Genomic DNA, 26,821 nt, shown 5'->3' on the forward strand with positions numbered 1-26,821 from the left:
TCCTCGCGGGTGGAAACGACTCCCCCACTTCCTCGCCTTTGTAAACGACTCCTCCACCTCCTCGCCTTTGTAAACGACTCCTCCAACTCCTCGCGGGGGTGTAAACGACTTCACCACCTCCTCGCCAGTGTAAACAACTCCACCACCTCCTCGCCAGTGTAATTGACTCCACCACCTCCTCGCCTTTGTAAACGACTCCACTAACTCCTCGCGGGTGTAAAGGACTTCACCACCTCCTCGCCAGTGTAAACGACTCCTCCACCTCCTCGCCAGTGTAAACGACTCCTCCACGTCTTTGCGGGTGTAAACGACTCCACCACCTCCTCTCGGGTGTAAACGACTCCACATCTCCTCGCGGATGTAAACTACTCCACCACCTCCTCGCCAGTGTAAACGACTTCACCACCTCCTCGCCAGTGTTAACGACTCCACCACTTCCTCGCCTTTGTAAACGACTCCTCCACCTCCTCGCCTTTGTAAACGACTCCTCCACCTCCTCGCCTTTTTAAACGACTCCTCCACCTCCTCGCGGGTGTAAACGACTTCACCACCTCCTCTCGGGTGTAAACGACTCCACATCTCCTCGCGGATGTAAACTACTCCACCACCTCCTCGCCAGTGTAAACGACTCCACCACATCCTCGCCAGTGTAAACGACTCCACCACTTCCTCGCCTTTGTAAACGACTCCTCCACCTCCTCGCCTTTTTAAACGACTCCTCCACCTCCTCGCGGGTGTAAACGACTTCACCACCTCCTCACCAGTGTAAACGACTCCACCACCTCCTTTTCTGCCACGGTGACTCTTCCTCTGTCCTCTCTCCGGTTCTTTGAGAAGCGCGGTGATCAGTGGACTGGTTACCAATGGTATTTGTCTGACTCCGCTTCTGCGTCTCCTTGGGGGTCCGTTTTTTCCTATACTGGGACTAACTGGTCTCCTTCCTCCTACATGGATAATGAAAATTCTCGCAGGTGGTCTCAGGTGTTGACGTTGGACCTTACTAAGACTACACTGGTGTTCACTTTTAACACTACCTCTGAACCCCTTTTACAGCATCCTCCTCCTAGCCGGTATTGGGGTAACACTTTTAATAACTCCTGTTATCATATGAGGTTATTTGTGTATATTCCAGGCCCTCGCCGGGACCCGTTTGTGGATTTTTCTCTTTGCAGTGATGTTGTGTCGCCACCTCGTATCTTGTCTTCGTCCTCTGCTGACGTTCCCATCGTTGGTCTTTTCCGGGGTCCCAAGTCTGCCCTGAGTAAGGTGCTGGATGTGCGTAATGGTGACCTGGAAGTGGATGATTACTTTGAGGTGATGACGGGCATATCTGCTCAGAGTAATAACTGGTTGTTGCTAGCTGAGCAGGTAGGGGTGTCTGTTGGGGTTGCTTGTGTAGTCTGCCTGGGGCCCAGACCTGTATTGCGTGTAATCATCCCTCCGCCTGGTTTTGACTCCGCCTGTATGGTTGATTTGCTATCTTCCACGAATCCCTCTCCGAGGTGCATTTCCTGGGATGTTCCTTTCCCTGTTACGTCCCGCACTCAGTCCCCTCCCCTATTTGACTCAGGTGTGGCTCGGCAGAATTTCACTTGCTTCACAAGCTCCTCTCCCGGTTCTGGGTTTGTGAAGTATGACTGTTTATTAGTGATGTTGTGTGCCTTCATTTAATTTCTATGTAACTGCCTACATGCAGCGGTGCACGGCTGCACCCTGTTATTCGGCTATGCACAGCTGCATTCTGTAAAACAACTGTGTTTGCAATAAGAAAGGTCATGAGAATGTTGAGAGGACTCAATAACAGCTGAGTCTTGCGCAGCCACTGTGTGTGTGTATTGTGGGGAAGTTTTGGCCGCCTTCTCTACCTGCTCTCACGCAGTGTTGTTTGTGCCAGGGTATAAAGTGGAGAATCCCGGACTTCTGGTGGAGTCTGCTGCGGGTTTCACTGATCAGGATGCCCAGCTGGTATTTTTGGCACTCTCTACCGGGGTTGTGGGCTCTCCAACCTATCGCGTAAAACGGTAAGAGCTGGAACTGAAACTATCTAAGTGCTATACCAATGATGTGTTTGCTTTCTCTTTGCTGTTCAGATTAATAAACGCGATTTAATTGTTGAACACTGAGAGTTTGTTGTGGTCATTATTCACCGACTTCCACGATCCTGTCTTGAATAAATAAAAGTGTTTCATTACAGTTTGTTGGGGCTGTGGACCGGGGATGGTGCGGTGGTGTGTATGCTGTTAATGTGCATTTTTCTGTAGCTCGGGCCGACCTTTGGTGGTGGTGTGGTGGTCCGGTTCTTCGGAGTGTGCTGCCAGCCCGATGGGCTGGAGTTTGTGCTCCGGTCACCCTTCTCTTACCTACTACTGTCTTCCCAGGTTTCCCTCCAGCCCCCCCTTCTCCTGTTGCTCGGGCCAGGCGCTCTATTCTCCCTGATGAGCTAATTTTACTCGAGATGGCCTGCAAGCGGTCCATGAACAGCTCAAGGCGACCTCCCTGATGGCTTTCCAGAATAGGATGGCGTTGGACATGCTCTTGGCTGAGCGAGGGGGTGTCTGCTCTCTGTTTGGGGAACAGTGTTGCACGTACATTCCTAACAATACTGCTCCTATGGGGAAGCTCACTTGTGCTATGGATGGCCTTAGATCCCTTAGTAGTAAGATGGCTGTGCTCTCTGGTATTGATGCCCCCTTTGGGAATGGCTGGTTTGATGGGTTTGGAAGATTTCGGGCCTTCGCTGCATCAGTTCTGACTTCGGTTGCATCATTCTCTGCTTTGCTGCTTTTGTGTGGATGCTGTTGCATCCCGTGTATCAGGGCTCTGCTGCTTAGGCTGGTTGATGCTGCCTTAGGTCAGCGCATTCCTCAGCTTGTGTATGACCCACTTCCTACTTCGGATCTTTCTCCGTCTGATCCTTTCCCCTTCTGTTTTGATAGTGATGGTGGTTCTGATTCTGACGCTGATGTGGGATTGTTTTTCCTTACAGGATGTTTAATGATGAATGCTCTTCAAACCCTGCCGGGTGTGTCCATTCTGATGTTTTGGTTTCCTGTATCTCTCTGGGTAGTTAGTGATGTTTTATGGGTTTGTTGTTTTTTTTTTTTTTTCTTTGTTTTTTTCTTGCTCTGTTGTGTTTGTGTATTGTGGTTCTTTTGTGTTGATCCTGGAGAGGATCAAAAGGGGGAATTGTGGTGGAATCCTGTTTTAATATGTTACTCATTTATTAAGCTTCTTTTTATGTAGTGTAAGTTTTATATTCTGCATAGTTTAGAGTAGTTCAGTAAGCTTGCTTTAGTAGATTCATGCATAAAACCAAGTGTTCTGTTCAAGGCCTGCTTCAGCTTTAACTGTTGTTATCTCCAAGCTAGCAGTTGTTTTGACTAGTGCTGCCAGGCAGAGGTTGTTTAAAGAACGCTGTAACACTCTGAGCAGGGGCAGAGCTCTCGAGACCTCTCGCTCGCAACATCTGTACATGATCAATAAATCTGAACAGAAAACAGTTGATTAATAGATTTATTTCTCATCGGATAAATTCCACGACACCCAGTAATAGAGAGTTACAGTAATCTAGTCTCGAAGTAACAGAAGCATGAACCAGTTTTTCTGCATCACTCTGAGACAGAATGTCCCTAATTTTGGCTATATTACGTAAATGAAAGAAGGCTGTTTTAGTAACCTGCTTAATATGTGGACCAAATGACAGGTCTGTCATGTTTTTGCCATCCTGATCTCCTGGCGCTCATCATTGATAATAATCAGACCTATGTCTAGTTGTGTTCCAGCGTTCTACGGATTGTCCTTCAGTTGCCGACCTTCTGCTTCATGCCCCCGGATTACCCTCCTTGCCTTGCCCTCGACGGACACCGCTACTTTTCGGATCTTCTGGTTACCGACCCTGCTTGTCTTTGGATCTCTGAGCCTTGTCTTTGCCTGGACGAGTAATTTGCCATTCCGTTTACCTCCCAGCTGGAGCCTGGTTTCTTCTGCAGACCAGTCACCTGGATTGATCTTCTGCTCATACTCCTTCGCCAGTAAACTGGTCATTTGTCCAGAACTCCTTGTGTGTGGCTGTAATTACGGATCCTCACGGTAACTCATTATAAGGTCAGAGTCTAATATTACTCCAAGGTTTCTCACTGTATCACTGGAAGCTAAAGTAATGCCATCCAGGTTCATTACAAAACCGGAAAATTTAGCTCTGAGTTTTTCAGATCCAAAGAGAATTACTTCAGTCTTATCTGAGTTTAAGAGGAGAAAATTTCTAGACATCCAAGTCTTTATGTCTATGAGACAATTTTATAGCCTATTGGGCTGATTTGTTTCATCTGGTTTAAAGGATAAGTATATTTGAGTATCATCTGCATAACAATGAAAGTTTATTCCATGCTGTCTAATAATTTTGCCTAAAGGGAGCATATATAGTGTGAAGAGTACTGGTCCAAGTACAGAACCTTGAGGAACTCCATGACTTACTGTAGTTTGTGAGGAGGACTTGTCATTTACATGAACGAACTGAAGTCTATCAGATAAATATGATTTAAACCAGCTTAACGCTGTACCTGTAATTCCAATCACCTGTTCTAGTCTCTGTAACAGAATGTTATGATCGACTGTATCAAATGCAGCACTAAGATCAAGCAAGATAAGTACGGACACAAGTCCTTTGTCTGAGGCCATAAGAAGGTCATTAGTAACTTTCACCAATGCTGTCTCAGTGCTATGATGAGCTCTAAATCCTGACTGAAACTCCTCGCATAAATTATTTCTGCTCAGGTGGGCATGTAGCTGAGCTGAAACTATTTTCTCCAAAATTTTGGACATAAACGGGAGGTTAGATATAGGTCTATAATTTGCTATCACCTCTGGATCCAGAGATTGCTTTTTAAGTAAAGGCTTGATTACAGCAGTTTTAAATGATTGTGGTACATATCCTGTCACTAAAGACATATTGATAAGATTTAGTAGTGATGTATTAATTAAAGGGAAAATGTCCTTAAAGAGGCTCGTTGGGAGAGGGTCTAAGATACAGGTGGATGGTTTAGATGAAGCTATTATTTTAGTTAATTCAGAGGGTTGGACAGGACAGAAACTATTTAGACACAAGTCAGATCCTGGTTCTAAGGATGCTTCGGAGACCACAACAGGCTCAACATTATAAGTAGAAGGAAGAATATTGTTAATTTGATCTCTAATAGTATCAATTTTATTCCTGAAAAAATACATGAAATCATCACAGCTAAGTGAGAAAGGAATACATGGCTCAACAGCGCTCTGACTCCTAGTAAGCCTAGCTACAGTGCTGAAAAAAAACCGAGGGTTGTTTTTGTTTTCCTCTATCAATGATGAATAATAAGCTGTTCTTGCCGTACGTAAGGCTTTTTTGTATACGATTAAACTTTCTTTCCAGGTTAAGTGAGACTCCTCTAGTCCTGATGAACGCCATCTGTTTTCCAAACGCCTTGATGCCTGTTTTAGAGCTCGAAGCTGGGAATTAAACCAGGGAGCCTTCATAATCTTACCTAATTTCTTCTTCTTTAGGGGAGCAACATTATCCAAGGTTGTACGCATTGAAGCTGTTATAGTATCAGCATGTTGATCAATCTGAGCAGGAGTAAGGCTTAAAGGGGGACTCTCAGTCATGCTAACACATGGTAGAGGGGAAAAAAATGGATTCAATTGATTGTTTAAATTTTGTAATAATATTGTCTGATAAACATCTACTATAGTAGAATTTATGTTTGGTCAGTGAGTAATCAAATAAAGTGAATTCAAAGGTTAATAAAAAGTGATTGGACAAGACAGGGTTTTGAGGAAATACTTTGAGCTTATCAGTCTCAATACCAGATGTTAGAACCAGATCAAGAGTGTGACCATGAGAGTGAGTGGCTCCATGGACATTTTGTGAAAACCCAATTGAGTTTAGAATAGAGCTAAAGGAAATGTTTAAACTATCATTTTCAACGTCAACATGAATATTAAAATCACCTAGTACAATGACCTTATCAGTAGTCAGCACTAACTCAGACAAGAGATCAGAGAATTCGGTCAGAAACTTGGAGTAAGGTCCAGGTGGGCGATACACTAATGCTAAAAGGAGCGGTTTCTCTGAATTCCATTTTGGATGAGATAAATTTAATGTCAGGAATTCACAGGATTTAGCTCAGGAAGAAGAGCAGTCGTCCTTCAACTGGTAAGTTGGGGGATCGATTCCAGGCTTCCCCTGACTAAAATGCCAAATGCCCCACGCTGCCCGGTATGAGTGTGCTCAATGAGTGTGTGTGTGTGTGAATGGGTGAATGTGACAAGTAGTGTAAAGCGCTTTGAGTGGTCTGCATGACTAGAAAAGCGCTATATAAGTACAAGTCCATTTACCATTTGAGAGGGATCTAACATTCAGTAGGCCACATTAGATCCATTGTTTTTATTTTTATGAGGTTTTCACGATTAACCCCAGAAGTGTTTTTGTGTTGTTTAATTCTTACTGCTGGGAAGTTGTATAAGGTCGGAATGGGGTTTTGGGTGGGCGGCGGCAGGTGGGAAGCTGCAGAAAAGTGTGTAGGACTACAATTCTGCCTCCTGGTCCCAACCCTGAGTTGTCAATTAAGCTGACTAATAAAAGAGTCCATATAGCTAGATAAGAGAGCGGCTCCATCCAACATGGAATGGATGCCATGTCTCCTAATAAGACCAGGCTTTCCCCAAAAAGCGCTCCAATTATCTATAAAACCCACGTTTTTGCAATTCTTTGGTCCCCACTTCCTCTTCCCACCGTGTCCATCGTCAACCCAGTGGTTAAACAATATTTAAAAAATTGTAGGCACAGTTCAGGGCACACGTCAGTCTACGTAATTTCTCCCTTTTTAGCCCAGCAGCTTCTAACCACCTGTTCAAACCCTCCCTCACTGACTCGGGTTTTCTGAAATGGCACATGAAGGGCATCACTAGTTTTAAAGATCTGTTTAGGGACAAAACATTGGCCTTATTTGATCAGGTAAGTAATACCTTTGGACTTCTCAGATCTGATTTCTTTCTATACCTGCAAGCTAGGCACTATTTGCATTCCTATAAGCCTGGCCTTGTCACTCTTCCAGACCCAACAATCATTGAAACAGTTCTCTGTTTAAACCCATTCCAGAAAAGGCCCATATCAGTCCTCTACAACCTCCTGTCAAACCTAAAACTGCCTCCAGTGACTCAGATCAGAGCTGCATGGGAGGAGGACCTAGGCATGACCCTGTCACACACAACCTGGAATTCAATATTTAAACGGATCAATTCATCTTCTTTCGGCACCCGCCACTGCTTAATTCAGTTCAAGGTAGTCGACAGGGTTCACCTCCCCAAATCCAAGCTTTCATGCATTTACCCAAACATTAGTCCATTCTGTGATAAGTGCAAAACTTCTGAAGTCTGACTCATCCATAGGTTCTGGTCTTGCCCCAGACTTGTCATGTTCTGGTTATAGGTTTTCTCTACTTCATCTCTATTATTAAAAGTTAGACAACTGCCGAATCCCCAAATGGTTGTTCGTCATCGCTGGAGAGGAGATGCCCTGATCCTCAATAAAACCTCACACCCTGTTCTTCACTTCCCTCGTGGTCAGACGCTGCGTTCTCCTCTAATGGAGGGACACTGTCCCACCAACACGTAAGCAATATCTAGTGGATCTGATGTTCTATTTGAAGCTTGAAATGATTCTCACTACAGCATGAGAGTAGGAAGTTCCAGGAGATGTTGGGACCCTTTTTGAAAACCTTGCAAAAGACGTGGTATCAGGAGATCTGGTGCAGCTTTAGTTTTACAACACAGACTGATATCTTACAAGTCTTATGTTTTTTTGTAGGGTCAGGCCTTCATACCGACTCTGACCGAGGGAGGAATAGGGTTTTGGGTGTTCATTTTATTCCTTTTTTCTGTGTATTGTTGTTTTGTCGTCTCATTTGTCCTCTCCCCCCACTGTACTGGATCTATAGTTCCTGGATCTGCCTACTTCCCGTGGGCCGGTGTAAAAGTTTCAATTTTTGTATGCTTCATGCCAAAAAATCTCAATAAAAAGATCTTGGATTATCAAAATGAAATATGATGTAAAATATGATGTAAAATATAGAAAAGCAAGTATAAAAAAATATAGAAAATGCCTAAAACATACAATGTTTCACAGGCTCTAAAACTGCAGCTAAGATTTACTGCTATAACATCAAAATCAAAGATCAAATCAAAGATACTTTATTCATCCCCGAGGGGAAATTCAGAGTTCAAGCCAACTCATCCAAGGTCAAACATACCTTACAAGATAAGAACAGAGATACATTAGGATCATGGGGGGGTCGAGGAAAAAAAAGGTCATGTAACTACGGACATACAGAGACATGTCCGGACATACAAAGGAAAAAAAACCTCATACACTGAAACACAAACTAAAACAAGACACACAAAATCCAGGGAGGCGGTGAGTCATGTGGGAGGGACTGGGGGGGTTGAGGAGGGGGGACAGAGCGTCTATGAACATGTCTTCTTCCATTCTCAGGGGGGGTTGCACCGGCCCAAGGCCGCTGGGAAACCGAATCCAGATATGATTTTTGTTTGGGTTCCAGGCGAGGAAAACAATTTGCCCTCAGCCTTGAGTCCATAGCAGCTCTCAGGCTGGCAGCTCCAAACAGCCGAATGGGGGGGGTCAGTTTCCACCGATCCTAGCAGACATCTTCTCCATGTTGTTATGAATTCTGCAGACCAGCTCCGGGACTACAGCCAAATGTCCAGTATGGACCAGACTGGTATCCTCCTTATGGTCGCGTCCGGTCAGTGCAAGAGTCTGTGCACTGCCAGCTTGGCCCATACCGTTGCAGAATTCTGGCAGCCTGCCAGTTGTTGCCAGAATCTCACGGGTCTTCAGGTAGATCAGAACTCCACCAGCGCCAATCAGCAGAATCCCAATCACCAATAATCCAAAGATGTAAACGTCCTCGACGTCCTCAGAGGACAGAACCACCAGACACATCAGTCTCCACCTGGCCCATGAGTCCTGAACGTATCCAGCCGGAAGCGTCCCCTCAAGACATGCAGGCTCCCCTCTGCCCGATCTTTGGGTGGAGAAAATTTGATCGATTGCGTTGATAGACCAGCCGATCAGATCCATGATGTAAATTTGAGTGGAAGTTAAGAGATGTAAAAAGAGGCTCAGAAGTGTGAGCAGTGTGCAGCAGCTCAGTCTGATTGCAGCTTCTTTGTGTGTGAGGTAGAAGCTGCAGCAGAGCCACAAGCTGAAGCAGAAGGACCTCCAGGTTCTACAGGAGGAGCTGCAGACTCTGAGGCAGCAAAGGAATGATGAGGAGGCAAGACAGCACCAGGAGACTCTAGCTCTGCTGACAAAACGGGCTGAGCTAGCTGAGGAGTCCGCCAAGCAGCTGTCCGACAAGCTTCAGGAGAAGGTCAGATTCTCTCTCTAGAAATTAACTGCTTGTTCAGCGTTTATCCTGCAGGTAAGCGCTGTAGGAGGTAACGAACACAAGGACAAACAGCAGCGACTTAAATAATACAAGGTGTGTTTTGTTTTAAAGGAATCCAGGCTGTCTCAAGTTTTGTCCACGTCCAGCGACTGGCGTCTTCGCCACTCAAAGGAAGCAGCTGCAAAAGGTCAGCTGGAAGAGGACATCTCTGCTCTCAAACTGTGAGTGTGTATACTTCAGTGTTTCACTGACAAAAACAATAGTCATTAACAGTTTATTTTAATAAACCACGTTTATGTAACAAACTTAATGTGGATTCCCACTGCATGAATGCTGCGCATTCAAAGTGCTATAGTGGTGGAACGGGAGATTCTCATGGTGAAGTGGTGGAACGGGAGATTCTCATGGTGATGAGGTGGAACGGGAGATTCTCATGGTGATGAGGTGAAACGGGAGATTCTCATGGTGATGAGGTGGAACGGGAGATTCTCATGGTGATGAGGTGGAACGGGAGATTCTCATGGTGATGAGGTGGAACGGGAGATTCTCATGGTGATGAGGTGAAACGGGAGATTCTCATGGTGATGAGGTGGAATGGGAGATTCTCATGGTGATGAGGTGGAACGGGAGATTCTCATGGTGATGAGGTGAAACGGGAGATTCTCATGGTGATGAGGTGGAATGGGAGATTCTCATGGTGATGAGGTGGAACGGGAGATTCTCATGGTGATGAGGTGAAACGGGAGATTCTCATCATGATGAGGTGGAACGGGAGATTCTCATGGTGATGAGGTGGAACGGGAGATTCTCATGGTGAAGTGGTGGAACGGGAGATTCTCATGGTGGTGAGGTGAAACGGGAGATTCTCATGGTGATGAGGTGGAACGGGAGATTCTCATGGTGAAGTGGTGGAACGGGAGATTCTCATCATGATGAGGTGGAACGGGAGATTCTCATGGTGATGAGGTGGAACGGGAGATTCTCATGGTGATGAGGTGGAACGGGAGATTCTCATGATGAAGTGGTGGAACGGGAGATTCTCATGGTGATGAGGTGGAACGGGAGATTCTCATGATGATGAGGTGGAACGGGAGATTCTCATCATGAAGTGGTGGAACGGGAGATTCTCATCATGATGAGGTGGAACGGGAGATTCTCATCATGATGAGGTGGAACGGTAGATTCTCATGGTGATGAGGTGAAACGGGAGATTCTCATGGTGGTGAGGTGAAACGGTAGATTCTCATGGTGATGAGGTGGAACGGGAGATTCTCATGGTGAAGTGGTGGAACGGGAGATTCTCATGATGATGAGGTGGAACGGGAGATTCTCATCATGATGAGGTGGAACGGTAGATTCTCATGGTGATGAGGTGAAACGGGAGATTCTCATGGTGGTGAGGTGAAACGGTAGATTCTCATGGTGATGAGGTGGAACGGGAGATTCTCATGGTGAAGTGGTGGAACGGGAGATTCTCATGATGATGTGGTGGAACGGGAGATTCTCATGGTGATGAGGTGGAACGGGAGATTCTCATGGTGAAGTGGTGGAACGGGAGATTCTCATGATGATGAGGTGGAACGGGAGATTCTCATGGTGAAGTGGTGGAACGGGAGATTCTCATGATGATGAGGTGGAACGGGAGATTCTCATGGTGAAGTGGTGGAACGGGAGATTCTCATGATGATGAGGTGGAACGGGAGATTCTCATGGTGAAGTGGTGGAACGGGAGATTCTCATGATGATGAGGTGGAACGGGAGATTCTCATGGTGATGAGGTGGAACGGGAGATTCTCATGGTGAAGTGGTGGAACGTGAGATTCTCATGATGACGAGGTGGGACGGGAGATTCTCATGGTGATGAGGTGGAACGGGAGATTCTCATGGTGATGAGGTGGAACGGGAGATTCTCATGGTGACGAGGTGGGACGGGAGATTCTCATGGTGACGAGGTGAAACGGGAGATTCTCATGGTGATGAGGTGGAACGGGAGATTCTCATGGTGACGAGGTGGGACGGGAGATTCTCATGGTGACGAGGTGGGACGGGAGATTCTCATGGTGATGAGGTGGGACGGGAGATTCTCATGATGATGAGGTGGAACGGGAGATTCTCATGGTGATGAGGTGGAACGGGAGATTCTCATGGTGACGAGGTGGGACGGGAGATTCTCATGGTGATGAGGTGGAACGGGAGATTCTCATGGTGACGAGGTGAAACGGGAGATTCTCATGGTGATGAGGTGGAACGGGAGATTCTCATGGTGACGAGGTGAAACGGGAGATTCTCATGGTGACGAGGTGAAACGGGAGATTCTCATGGTGACGAGGTGAAACGGGAGATTCTCATGGTGACGAGGTGAAACGGGAGATTCTCATGGTGACGAGGTGAAACGGGAGATTCTCATGGTGACGAGGTGAAACGGGAGATTCTCATGGTGACGAGGTGAAACGGGAGATTCTCATGGTGACGAGGTGAAACGGGAGATTCTCATGGTGACGAGGTGAAACGGGAGATTCTCATGGTGACGAGGTGAAACGGGAGATTCTCATGGTGACGAGGTGAAACGGGAGATTCTCATGGTGACGAGGTGAAACGGGAGATTCTCATGGTGATGAGGTGGAATGGGAGATTCTCATGGTGATGAGGTGAAACGGGAGATTCTCATGGTGATGAGGTGAAACGGGAGATTCTCATGGTGATGAGGTGGAACGGGAGATTCTCATGGTGATGAGGTGGAACGGGAGATTCTCATGGTGATGAGGTGGAACGGGAGATTCTCATGGTGATGAGGTGGAACGGGAGAATCTCATGGTGATGAGGTGGAACGGGAGATTCTCATGGTGATGAGATGGAACGGGAGATTCTCATGGTGATGAGGTGGAACGGGAGAATTTCATGTGGACGTTAGCTGGTTTTTAAAGGTTGTGAAAATAAAATCAGAATGTCTGACATCACCTTAACATACCGTTTTCTTTCACAGAGAGGGGACTGATCTGAACTCGCAGCTTGAGTCTTTGAGGGAGAAGAGTCAGGAAGAGAGGGTTGAGCTCAGAAATCAGCTTCATCAACTCAGTGTTGAAAATGCCTCCACTAAGCTGGACAAGCAAAGACTCCAGGTACTTTTCAGAAAAACAAAAAACCGGACTAGAATATCAAAACCTTTTTGTTTGGTAGATTAATACTCATTTAGCCCTTTTTTTGTTTGTCATATACTCATTCGTTGTATTTAGAGTGAGCTGACATCATCTGAGGAGATGATCAGAGGCCTTCAAGGTGAAGTTCGTCAGCTGAAATCACTGATCAGAAAGTATGAAAACCTGGTGGAGAAAAACAAGACGAAGGTAAAGTTTGAATGAGACATTCTGTGTTGGGAAACATACTGGTATCGGTATCGGCTCAACACCAAACGTGTGTACTCATACTTGGTATTAAAAAAAGAGTACCGATACCACAACCGATACCACACCAGCCAAGCGAGCACAGATGTGTTTGATGCCCCCCCAAATAAAAGCATTGCTATGCTACGTATCCTGTTACGTTGCCAAATCAGTAACATTCAGCTTTTTTAGCAAGGAATGGTTATCCTAAATATTGCACGGAGTCACGGCATTCTTATGCAACAGTATCTGGTGAAAATACAATAATGCCTCCAGAATGTGGGCGTTTCTTTTTCATTATATATACGGAGCTACCGACGGAGCAGCTCTTTGGTGGAGTTCGCTGCAGCTGAAATCAGCCAGAACTGGCAACTCTGACAGGGTCAGTTAGGGCTGTTAGGACAGCAGAGTTTCTGCAAGCAGCCTGCAGCTCTTGTTAGTGGAGAGAACTGCAGCGTTGAGGATCATTATGACTTGTTTAGATGCATTTTCAGAAAGCCAGCGGCTGCTTCACGAGCCGCAAGGCAAGAGTCAGAGAGCCGCATGAGATGAGGAACACGGCACTAAAAGCTGGATCTTTGTTCCAAAACCAAACATTTATAGTTGTATTTATTATAGTAGGTAAAATGTGCCAAAATAAAACTTGTTGAAATTGTTAGATCTGTAAAGTTATTATATTTGTAATAGTGAGGTAACTTCAGAAAGGATGGGTAATTTATTACAAACTAATGGAATGTGACACAGTTATAACACCAACAATAACCATAGTCACAATAATGTTCACATAGACAGGTCTGGTATCGGCAGATATTCACGTTTCAGATATCGCTATCAGATCGGAGCCTCCCTAACTCTGTGTAATATTTACAACACATACATATAACTGTAGATGCTTCTCTGCAGGTCCACCTGGCTCGCCTGGAAGCAGAGGAGCACCTCCTGAAGCTGGAGGTTTTCCAGAAGGAGGCGCAGGAGGTGAAGGTGAGCCTGGAAATGGAGAAGGAGCAGGTGAGACGGGAGCTGCTGGGCCGCCTCAGAGAGCTGGAGACATTGCCGGATAGACTGAGAAAGGCGGAGCAACAGCTCCAGGATGTCCAGCAAGATGCCGAAGCCCACGAGAGGAGAAACTTGGAGAACAACATGGCTTTATCCGAAGTCAGACACAAGGTGCTTCACACGCTCAGATCGCTCCCAGCTGACAGGTAGAAGTGCTCAGTACCCGACTGCACCACCAGAGGGCAGCAGAGAGCCTCCTTTTAAAGACAGGAATCAGATTACCCTAGTAATCAGTAATCTACCAACCAGTTATCTAGTTATCAGTAATCTACCAATCAGTTATCTAGTAATCAGCAATCTACCAATCAGTTATCTAGTAATCAGCAATCTACCAATCAGTTATCTAGTAATCAGCAATCTACCAATCAGTTATCTAGTAATCAGTAATCTACCAATCAGTTATCTAGTTATCAGTAATCTACCAATCAGTTATCTAATTATCAGCAATCTACCAATCAGTTATCTAGTAATCAGTAATCTACCAATCAGTTATCTAGTTATCAGTAATCTACCAATCAGTTATCTAATTATCAGCAATCTACCAATCAGTTATCTAATAATCAGTAATCTACCAACCAGTTATCTAATTATCAGTAATCTACCAACCAGTTATCTAGTTATCAGTAATCTACCAATCAGTTATCTAGTAATCAGTAATCTACCAGCCAGTTATCTAATTATCAGCAATCTACCAACCAGTTATCTAGTTACCAGCAATCTACCAGTTACCTAGTAATCAGTAATCTACCAACCAGTTATCTAGTTATCAGTAATCTACCAACCAGTTATCTAGTTATCAGTAATCTACCAATCAGTTATCTAGTAATCAGTAATCTACCAACCAGTTATCTAATTATCAGCAATCTACCAATCAGTTATCTAGTTATCAGTAATCTACCAACCAGTTATCTAGTAATCAGTAATCTACCAACCAGTTATCTAGTTATTAGTAATCTACTAATCAGAAATCTTGTAATCAGTAACCTACAAATCAGTTATCTAGTTATCAGTAATCTACCAATCAGTTATCTAGTGATCAGTAATCTACTAACCAGTTATCTAGTTATCAGTAATCTACCAACCAGTTATGTAGTTATCAGTAATCTACCAATCAGTTATCTAGTTATCAGTAATCTACCAGTTATCCAATTATCAGCAATCTATCAATCAGCAATCTAGTAATCAGTTATGTAGTTATCAGTAATCTACCAATCAGTTATCTAGTTATCAGTAATCTACCAATCAGTTATGTAGTTATCAGTAATCTACCAATCAGTTATCTAGTTATCAGTAATCTACCAGTTATCCAGTTATCAGCAATCTACCAACCAGTTATCGAGTAATCAGTAATCTACCAACCAGTTATCTAGTAATCAGTAATCTACCAACCAGTTATCTAGTTATTAGTAATCTACTAATCAGAAATCTTGTAATCAGTAACCTACAAATCAGTTATCTAGTTATCAGTAATCTACCAATCAGTTATCTAGTGATCAGTAATCTACTAACCAGTTATCTAGTTATCAGTAATCTACCAACCAGTTATGTAGTTATCAGTAATCTACCAATCAGTTATCTAGTTATCAGTAATCTACCAGTTATCCAATTATCAGCAATCTATCAATCAGCAATCTAGTAATCAGTTATGTAGTTATCAGTAATCTACCAATCAGTTATCTAGTTATCAGCAATCTACCAATCACTTATATATTTATCAGTAATCTACCAATCAGTTATCTAGTAATTTGTAGTCTGTTAATGAGTAATCTATTAATAAGTAATCCAATAAGTATTGATCGAGTAAAGTATTGATCGTTTTCAGGTGGAACAACAAGGAAGTCAGCTGGAAACGCTGCATCAGAGGAATGTTCTGCTGCAGGAGGAAAACAGCGTCCTGAAGGAGAAACTTGTCAACTTGGGAAGGTAAAACCCTGGAAAGCAGCTTTGTGTTTCTCCACACTGCCAACATGTTTCTGTGTTGACTCGCATCGGTCCATGTTTTAGTTATCTGACCCATGTCAAACAGCTGCAGGATCTGGACGTTGTCCAGTCGGGTCAGGATAAAGTCGCTGGCATTAACAGAAAGCCTGTTGGTTTGATCTAGACAGTTAAAATAGATCAGGTCAGAGATTATTGAGAACAGGGAACCTTCCAGCACAGACTCGTAGAGAAGAAGACATCGTGGTTCCTTTGCTTCTGTGCTGCCCCTTCTAGATGCTTTGGTGCTGGATTTCCAGTCTAGGCTTTTGTCCAGTTGAAGTGTCGGACCTGTACTCTCAGCAAACACCATCCTCCTCTGTTTATGTCCAGAGGCAGGCGACCGTCTCTGTCCAATCCAACAAACAGCAGTTTCACATGAGAACTCTTAATAGAGCTGGATGTAAAGTGCAGCTGGACCAGCTGGTGGAGGGATACAGCGGGGAGGGTGCTCTAGAGAAAATTCCGTGCATTTCCAGACTCAACTGCGTTGCTTTGGTTTGTTTGTAGGAAGCTGGAGGACACAAACACAGAAAACAAAGAGATGTCCCAAGATCTGTCCATAAAGGAAGGCAGCATCCGCAGCCTGCAGCAGCAGCTGGAGGACAAGTCTCAGGAGTGTGACGTCATGTCCAGACGGCTACAGCAGACTCTGGATGATGCACAGAGAGAGGTCTGAAACCGCACTCTGATACTAGCATGCACCTGGCCTGAAAAGTTTTTAAAACGCTTTCCTGCAGGTGGATGATGGCATGCAGAGGGTTCTGGCCAAGGAGAGAGCGTCCCAGTCCAAAGCACTGGACCTGCAGAGTCAGCTGAGTCAAGCCAGGACAGAGCTGAGCCAACTGCAGCGACACAAAGACGACGTAAGACTTGATCCTGGTCCTGATTCAGAGAACGTCCCTCTCTGCTGTGCTTCCGCTCCACCCCTTTTCCACTTTTCAATCAATTCAGAAATAAACCTGAAGTAGACTACAGTACCTGCAATAGAAAAACCAGTAGAACACAGTACCTGCAATAGAAAAACCAGTAGAATGCAGTACCTGCAATAGAAAATCCAGTAGAACGCAGAACCTGCAATAGAAAAACCAGTAGAACGCAGTACCTGTAGTACAAAAACCAGTAGAAAACAGTACCTGCAAGAGCAAAACCAGTAGAACGCAGTACCTGCAATAGAAAAACCAGTAGAATGCAGTACCTGCAATAGAAAAGCCAGAAGAATGCAGTACCTGCAATAGAAAAACCAGTAGAACGCAGTACCTGCAATAGAAAAACCAGTACAGCACAGTACCTGCAATAGAAAAACCAGTAGAACGCAGTACCTGCAATAGAAAATCCAGTAGAACGCAGAACCTGCAATAGAAAAACCAGTAGAACGCAGAACCTGCAATAGAAAAACCAGTAGAACGCAGTACCTGCAATAGAAAAACCAGTACAGCACAGTACCTGCAATAGAAAAACCAGTAGAATGCAGTACCTGCAATAGAAAAACGAGTAGAACGCAGTACCTGCAATAGAAAAACCAGTAGAACGCAGCACCTGGAGTATAAAAACCAGTAGAACGCAGCACCTGGAGTATAAAAACCAGTAGAACGCAGTACCTGCAATAGAAAAACCAGTAGACCACAGTACGTGTAATAGAAGAACAAGTAGAATGCAGTACCTACAATAGAAAAGCCAGTAGAACAGAGTACCTGCAATAAAAAAACCCAGTAGACCGCAGTACCTGCAATAGAAAAGCCAGTAGAAAGCAGTACCTGCAATAGAAAAACCAGTAAAACACAGTACCTGCAATAGAAAAACCAGTAGAACGCAATACCTGCAATAGAAAAACCAATAGAACGCAGCACCTGTAGTACAAAACCCAGTACAACACAGTACCTGCAAAAGAAAAAAACCAGTAGAACGCAGTACCTGCAATAGAAAAACCAGTAGACCGCAGTACCTGCAATAGAAAAACCAGTAGAACGCAGTACCTACAATAGAAAAACCAATACAGCACAGTACCTGCAATAGAAAAACCAGTAGAACGCAGTACCTACAATAGAAAAACCAATACAGCACAGTACCTGCAATAGAAAAACCAGTAGAACACAGTACCTGCAATAGAAAAACCAGTAGAGTGCAGTATCTACAATAGAAAAACCAGTAGAACGCAGTACCTGCAATAGAAAAACCAGTAGAGTGCAGTATCTACAATATAAAAACCAGTAGAACGCAGTACCTGCAATAGATAAACCAATAGAACGCAGCACCTGTAGTGCAATACCCAGTAGAACACAGTACCTGCAATAGAAAAACCAGTAGAACACAGTACCTTCAATAGAAAAACCAGTAGAGTGCAGTATCTACAATAGAAAAACCAGTAGAACGCAGTACCTGCAATAGAAAAACCAGTAGAACGCAGTACCTGCAATAGAAAAACCAGTAAAACGCAGTAGCTTCAATAGAAAAACCAGTAGACCGCAGTACCTGCAACAGAAAAAAACAGTAGAACGCAGTACCTGCAATAGAAAAACCAGTAGACCGCAGTACCTGCAATAGAAAAACCAGTAGAACGCAGCACCTGTAGTACAAAAACCAGTACAACACAGTACCTGAAATAGAAAAACCAGTAGAACGCAGTACCTGCAATAGAAAAACCAGTAGAACGCAGCACCTGTAGTACAAAAACCAGTAGAACGCAGTATCTACAATAGAAAAACCAGTAGAACGCAGTACCTGCAATAGAAAAACCAGTAGAATGCAGTACCTGTGATAGAAAAACCAGTAGAACGCAGTACCTGCAATAGAAATACCAGTAGAACTCAGTATCTACAATAGAAACGCCAGTAGAACGCAGTAGCTGCAATAGAAAAACCAGTAGACCGCAGTACCTGCAATAGGAAAACCAATACAGCACAGTACCTGCAATAGAAAAACCAGTAGACCACAGTAACTGTAATAGAAAAACAAGTAGAATGCAGTACCTACAATAGAAAAGCCAGTAGAACGCAGTACCTGCAATAGAAAAACCAGTAGACCGCAGTACCTGCAATAGAAAAACCAGTAGACCGCAGTACCTGCAATAGAAAAACCAGTAGAACGCAGTACCTACAATAGAGAAACCAGTAGAACGCAGCACCTGTAGTACAATACCTAGTACAACACAGTACCTGCAATATAAAAAACCAGTAGAATGCAGTACCTGCAATAGAAAAACCAATACAGCACAGTACCTGCAATAGAAAAACCAGTAGAACGCAGTACCTGCAATAGAAAAACCAGTAGACCGCAGTACCTGCAATAGAAATACCAGTAGAACGCAGTACCTACAATAGAAAAACCAATACAGCACAGTACCTGCAATAGAAAAACCAGTAGAATGCAGTACCTGTAGTACAATACCCAGTACAACACAGTACCTGCAATAGAAAAACCAGTAGAACACAGTACCTTCAATAGAAAAAGCAGTAGAGTGCAGTATCTACAATAGAAAAACCAGTAGAACGCAGTACCTGCAATAGAAAAACCAGTAGAGTGCAGTATCTACAATATAAAAACCAGTAGAACGCAGTACCTGCAATAGAAAAACCAGTAGAACACAGTACCTTCAATAGAAAAACCAGTAGAGTGCAGTATCTACAATAGAAAAACCAGTAGAACGCAGTACCTGCAATAGAAAAACCAGTAGAACGCAGTACCTGCAATAGAAAAACCAGTAAAACACAGTACCTGCAAAAGAAAAAAACCAGTAGAACGCAGTACCTGCAATAGAAAAACCAGTACAACGCAGCACCTGTAGTACAAAAACCAGTACAGCACAGTACCTGCAGTAGAAAAACCAGTAGAACGCAGTACCTACAATAGAGAAACCAGTAGAACGCAGCACCTGTAGTACAATACCTAGTACAACACAGTACCTGCAATATAAAAAACCAGTAGAATGCAGTACCTGCAATAGAAAAACCAATACAGCACAGTACCTGCAATAGAAAAACCAGTAGAACGCAGTACCTGCAATAGAAAAACCAGTAGACCGCAGTACCTGCAATAGAAAAACCAGTAGAACGCAGTACCTACAATAGAAAAACCAATACAGCACAGTACCTGCAATAGAAAAACCAGTAGAATGCAGTACCTGTAGTACAATACCCAGTACAACACAGTACCTGCAATAGAAAAACCAGTAGAACACAGTACCTTCAATAGAAAAAGCAGTAGAGTGCAGTATCTACAATAGAAAAACCAGTAGAACGCAGTACCTGCAATAGAAAAACCAGTAGAGTGCAGTATCTACAATATAAAAACCAGTAGAACGCAGTACCTGCAATAGATAAACCAATAGAACGCAGCACCTGTAGTGCAATACCCAGTAGAACACAGTACCTGCAATAGAAAAACCAGTAGAACACAGTACCTTCAATAGAAAAACCAGTAGAGTGCAGTATCTACAATAGAAAAACCAGTAGAACGCAGTACCTGCAATAGAAAAACCAGTAGAACGCAGTACCTGCAATAGAAAAACCAGTAAAACGCAGTAGCTTCAATAGAAAAACCAGTAGACCGCAGTACCTGCAACAGAAAAAAACAGTAGAACGCAGTACCTGCAATAGAAAAACCAGTAGACCGCAGTACCTGCAATAGAAAAACCAGTAGAACGCAGCACCTGTAGTACAAAAACCAGTACAACACAGTACCTGAAATAGAAAAACCAGTAGAACGCAGTACCTGCAATAGAAAAACCAGTAGAACGCAGCACCTGTAGTACAAAAACCAGTAGAACGCAGTATCTACAATAGAAAAACCAGTAGAACGCAGTACCTGCAATAGAAAAACCAGTAGAATGCAGTACCTGTGATAGAAAAACCAGTAGAACGCAGTACCTGCAATAGAAATACCAGTAGAACTCAGTATCTACAATAGAAACGCCAGTAGAACGCAGTAGCTGCAATAGAAAAACCAGTAGACCGCAGTACCTGCAATAGAAAAACCAGTAGAACGCAGTACCTGCAATAGAAAAACCAGTAGAATGCAGTTCTTACAATAGGAAAACCAATACTGCACAGTACCTGCAATAGAAAAACCAGTAGACCACAGTAACTGTAATAGAAAAACAAGTAGAATGCAGTACCTACAATAGAAAAGCCAGTAGAACGCAGTACCTGCAATAGAAAAACCAGTAGACCGCAGTACCTGCAATAGAAAAACCAGTAGACCGCAGTACCTGCAATAGAAAAACCAGTAGAACGCAGTACCTACAATAGAGAAACCAGTAGAACGCAGCACCTGTAGTACAATACCTAGTACAACACAGTACCTGCAATATAAAAAACCAGTAGAATGCAGTACCTGCAATAGAAAAACCAATACAGCACAGTACCTGCAATAGAAAAACCAGTAGAACGCAGTACCTGCAATAGAAAAACCAGTAGACCGCAGTACCTGCAATAGAAAAACCAGTAGAACGCAGTACCTACAATAGAAAAACCAATACAGCACAGTACCTGCAATAGAAAAACCAGTAGAATGCAGTACCTGTAGTACAATACCCAGTACAACACAGTACCTGCAATAGAAAAACCAGTAGAACACAGTACCTTCAATAGAAAAAGCAGTAGAGTGCAGTATCTACAATAGAAAAACCAGTAGAACGCAGTACCTGCAATAGAAAAACCAGTAGAGTGCAGTATCTACAATATAAAAACCAGTAGAACGCAGTACCTGCAATAGAAAAACCAGTAGAACACAGTACCTTCAATAGAAAAACCAGTAGAGTGCAGTATCTACAATAGAAAAACCAGTAGAACGCAGTACCTGCAATAGAAAAACCAGTAGAACGCAGTACCTGCAATAGAAAAACCAGTAAAACGCAGTAGCTTCAATAGAAAAACCAGTAGACCGCAGTACCTGCAACAGAAAAAAACAGTAGAACGCAGTACCTGCAATAGAAAAACCAGTAGACCGCAGTACCTGCAATAGAAAAACCAGTAGAACGCAGCACCTGTAGTACAAAAACCAGTACAACACAGTACCTGAAATAGAAAAACCAGTAGAACGCAGTACCTGCAATAGAAAAACCAGTAGAACGCAGCACCTGTAGTACAAAAACCAGTAGAACGCAGTATCTACAATAGAAAAACCAGTACAACGCAGTACCTGCAATAGAAAAACCAGTAGAATGCAGTACCTGTGATAGAAAAACCAGTAGAACGCAGTACCTGCAATAGAAAAACCAATAGACCGCAGTACCTGCAATAGAAAAACCAGTACAACACAGTACCTGCAATAGAAAAACCAGTAGAACGCAGTACCTGCAATAGAAAAACCAATAGAACGCAGCACCTGTAGTAGAAAAACCAGTGCAACACAGTACCTGCAATAGAAAAAACCAGTAGAATGCAGTACCCACAATAGAAAAGCCAGTAGAACGCAGTACCTGCACTAGAAAACCCAGTAGAATGCAGTACCTGCGATAGAAAAACCAGTAGAACGCAGTACCTGCAATAGAAAAACCAGTAGAACGCAGTACATGCAATAGAAAAACCAGTAGAACACAGTACCTTCAATAGAAAAAGCAGTAGAGTGCAGTACCTGCAATAGAAAAACCAGTAGAATGCAGTTCTTACAATAGGAAAACCAATACTGCACAGTACCTGCAATAGAAAAACCAGTAGACCACAGTAACTGTAATAGAAAAACAAGTAGAATGCAGTACCTACAATAGAAAAGCCAGTAGAACGCAGTACCTGCAATAGAAAAACCAGTAGACCGCAGTACCTGCAATAGAAAAACCAGTAGACCGCAGTACCTGCAATAGAAAAACCAGTAGAACGCAGTACCTACAATAGAGAAACCAGTAGAACGCAGCACCTGTAGTACAATACCTAGTACAACACAGTACCTGCAATATAAAAAACCAGTAGAATGCAGTACCTGCAATAGAAAAACCAATACAGCACAGTACCTGCAATAGAAAAACCAGTAGAACGCAGTACCTGCAATAGAAAAACCAGTAGACCGCAGTACCTGCAATAGAAATACCAGTAGAACGCAGTACCTACAATAGAAAAACCAATACAGCACAGTACCTGCAATAGAAAAACCAGTAGAATGCAGTACCTGTAGTACAATACCCAGTACAACACAGTACCTGCAATAGAAAAACCAGTAGAACACAGTACCTTCAATAGAAAAAGCAGTAGAGTGCAGTATCTACAATAGAAAAACCAGTAGAACGCAGTACCTGCAATAGAAAAACCAGTAGAGTGCAGTATCTACAATATAAAAACCAGTAGAACGCAGTACCTGCAATAGAAAAACCAGTAGAACACAGTACCTTCAATAGAAAAACCAGTAGAGTGCAGTATCTACAATAGAAAAACCAGTAGAACGCAGTACCTGCAATAGAAAAACCAGTAGAACGCAGTACCTGCAATAGAAAAACCAGTAAAACGCAGTAGCTTCAATAGAAAAACCAGTAGACCGCAGTACCTGCAACAGAAAAAAACAGTAGAACGCAGTACCTGCAATAGAAAAACCAGTAGACCGCAGTACCTGCAATAGAAAAACCAGTAGAACGCAGCACCTGTAGTACAAAAACCAGTACAACACAGTACCTGAAATAGAAAAACCAGTAGAACGCAGTACCTGCAATAGAAAAACCAGTAGAACGCAGCACCTGTAGTACAAAAACCAGTAGAACGCAGTATCTACAATAGAAAAACCAGTACAACGCAGTACCTGCAATAGAAAAACCAGTAGAATGCAGTACCTGTGATAGAAAAACCAGTAGAACGCAGTACCTGCAATAGAAAAAACCAGTAGAATGCAGTACCCACAATAGAAAAGCCAGTAGAACGCAGTACCTGCACTAGAAAACCCAGTAGAATGCAGTACCTGCGATAGAAAAACCAGTAGAACGCAGTACCTGCAATAGAAAAACCAGTAGAACGCAGTACATGCAATAGAAAAACCAGTAGAACACAGTACCTTCAATAGAAAAAGCAGTAGAGTGCAGTATCTACAATAGAAAAACCAGTAGAACGCAGTACCTGCAATAGAAAAACCAGTAGAGTGCAGTATCTACAATATAAAAACCAGTAGAACGCAGTACCTGCAATAGAAAAACCAGTAGAACACAGTACCTTCAATAGAAAAACCAGTAGAGTGCAGTATCTACAATAGAAAAACCAGTAGAACGCAGTACCTGCAATAGAAAAACCAGTAGAACGCAGTACCTGCAATAGAAAAACCAGTAAAACGCAGTAGCTTCAATAGAAAAACCAGTAGACCGCAGTACCTGCAACAGAAAAAAACAGTAGAACGCAGTACCTGCAATAGAAAAACCAGTAGACCGCAGTACCTGCAATAGAAAAACCAGTAGAACGCAGCACCTGTAGTACAAAAACCAGTAGAACGCAGTATCTACAATAGAAAAACCAGTACAACGCAGTACCTGCAATAGAAAAACCAGTAGAATGCAGTACCTGTGATAGAAAAACCAGTAGAACGCAGTACCTGCAATAGAAAAACCAGTAGAACGCAGCACCTGTAGTACAAAAACCAGTAGAACGCAGTATCTACAATAGAAAAACCAGTACAACGCAGTACCTGCAATAGAAAAACCAGTAGAATGCAGTACCTGTGATAGAAAAACCAGTAGAACGCAGTACCTGCAATAGAAAAACCAATAGACCGCAGTACCTGCAATAGAAAAACCAGTACAACACAGTACCTGCAATAGAAAAACCAGTAGAACGCAGTACCTGCAATAGAAAAACCAATAGAACGCAGCACCTGTAGTAGAAAAACCAGTGCAACACAGTACCTGCAATAGAAAAAACCAGTAGAATGCAGTACCCACAATAGAAAAGCCAGTAGAACGCAGTACCTGCACTAGAAAACCCAGTAGAATGCAGTACCTGCGATAGAAAAACCAGTAGAACGCAGTACCTGCAATAGAAAAACCAGTAGAATGCAGTTCTTACAATAGGAAAACCAATACAGCACAGTACCTGCAATAGAAAAACCAGTAGACCACAGTACCTGTAATAGAAAAACAAGTAGAACGCAGTACCTACAATGGAAAAGCCAGTGGAACGCAGTACCTGCAATAGAAAAACCAGTAGACCGCAGTACCTGCAATAGAAAAACCAGTAGACCGCAGTACCCGCAATAGAAAAACCAGTAGAACGCAGTACCTACAATAGAGAAACCAGTAGAACGCAGCACCTGTAGTACAATACCTAGTACAACACAGTACCTGCAATATAAAAAACCAGTAGAATGCAGTACCTGCAATAGAAAAACCAATACAGCACAGTACCTGCAATAGAAAAACCAGTAGAACGCAGTACCTGCAATAGAAAAACCAGTAGACCGCAGTACCTGCAATAGAAAAACCAGTAGAACGCAGCACCTGTAGTACAAAAACCAGTACAACACAGTACCTGAAATAGAAAAACCAGTAGAACGCAGTACCTGCAATAGAAAAACCAGTAGAACGCAGCACCTGTAGTACAAAAACCAGTAGAACGCAGTATCTACAATAGAAAAACCAGTAGAACGCAGTACCTACAATAGAAAAACCAGTAGAACGCAGTACCTGCAATAGAAAAACCAGTAGAACGCAGTACCTGCAATAGAAAAACCAGTAGACCGCAGTACCTGCAATAGAAAAACCAGTAGAACGCAGTACATGCAATAGAAAAACCAGTACAACACAGTACCTGCAATAGAAAAACCAGTAGAACGCAGTACCTGCAATAGAAAAACCAATAGAACGCAGCACCTGTAGTAGAAAAACCAGTGCAACACAGTACCTGCAATAGAAAAAACCAGTAGAATGCAGTACCCACAATAGAAAAGCCAGTAGAACGCAGTACCTGCACTAGAAAACCCAGTAGAATGCAGTACCTGCGATAGAAAAACCAGTAGAACGCAGTACCTGCAATAGAAAAACCAGTAGAATGCAGTTCTTACAATAGGAAAACCAATACAGCACAGTACCTGCAATAGAAAAACCAGTAGACCACAGTACCTGTAATAGAAAAACAAGTAGAACGCAGTACCTACAATGGAAAAGCCAGTGGAACGCAGTACCTGCAATAGAAAAACCAGTAGACCGCAGTACCTGCAATAGAAAAACCAGTAGACCGCAGTACCCGCAATAGAAAAACCAGTAGAACGCAGTACCTACAATAGAGAAACCAGTAGAACGCAGCACCTGTAGTACAATACCTAGTACAACACAGTACCTGCAATATAAAAAACCAGTAGAATGCAGTACCTGCAATAGAAAAACCAATACAGCACAGTACCTGCAATAGAAAAACCAGTAGAACGCAGTACCTGCAATAGAAAAACCAGTAGACCGCAGTACCTGCAATAGAAAAACCAGTAGAACGCAGTACCTACAATAGAAAATCCAATACAGCACAGTACCTGCAATAGAAAAACCAGTAGAATGCAGTACCTGTAGTACAATACCCAGTACAACACAGTACCTGAAATAGAAAAACCAGTAGAACGCAGTACCTGCAATAGAAAAACCAGTAGAACGCAGCACCTGTAGTACAAAAACCAGTAGAACGCAGTACCTACAATAGAAAAACCAGTAGAACGCAGTACCTGCAATAGAAAAACCAGTAGAACGCAGTACCTGCAATAGAAAAACCAGTAGACCGCAGTACCTGCAATAGAAAAACCAGTAGAACGCAGTACATGCAATAGAAAAACCAGTACAACACAGTACCTGCAATAGAAAAACCAGTAGAACGCAGTACCTGCAATAGAAAAACCAATAGAACGCAGCACCTGTAGTAGAAAAACCAGTGCAACACAGTACCTGCAATAGAAAAAACCAGTAGAATGCAGTACCCACAATAGAAAAGACAGTAGAACGCAGTACCTGCACTAGAAAACCCAGTAGAATGCAGTACCTGCGATAGAAAAACCAGTAGAACGCAGTACCTGCAATAG

The 26,821-nt window shown here is 43.2% G+C and overlaps 1 protein-coding gene across 1 annotated transcript in view; it reads left to right on the forward strand.

The window, feature by feature from the left end:
- Positions 1–2,517: 2,517 nt before the first annotated feature.
- The window catches only part of LOC306764128 (outer dense fiber protein 2-like), a gene marked incomplete at its 5' end in the record, with an annotated part of 52,111 nt that continues 27,807 nt past the window's right edge, over positions 2,518–26,821 (forward strand). Inside the window, 9 exons of the mRNA XM_079251169.1 lie at positions 2,518–2,757; positions 9,240–9,428; positions 9,558–9,667; positions 12,430–12,565; positions 12,680–12,790; positions 13,730–13,993; positions 15,705–15,805; positions 16,370–16,532; positions 16,600–16,725. Of these exons, the coding sequence (XP_079107295.1) occupies positions 2,518–2,757; positions 9,240–9,428; positions 9,558–9,667; positions 12,430–12,565; positions 12,680–12,790; positions 13,730–13,993; positions 15,705–15,805; positions 16,370–16,532; positions 16,600–16,725 (1,440 nt within the window). The remainder of the gene's footprint in view (positions 2,758–9,239; positions 9,429–9,557; positions 9,668–12,429; positions 12,566–12,679; positions 12,791–13,729; positions 13,994–15,704; positions 15,806–16,369; positions 16,533–16,599; positions 16,726–26,821) is intronic.

This window comes from Telmatherina bonti (assembly GCF_933228915.1).
Source record: "Telmatherina bonti genome assembly, chromosome: 13".
In the NCBI taxonomy this organism is placed as follows: Eukaryota; Metazoa; Chordata; class Actinopteri; order Atheriniformes; family Telmatherinidae; genus Telmatherina; species Telmatherina bonti.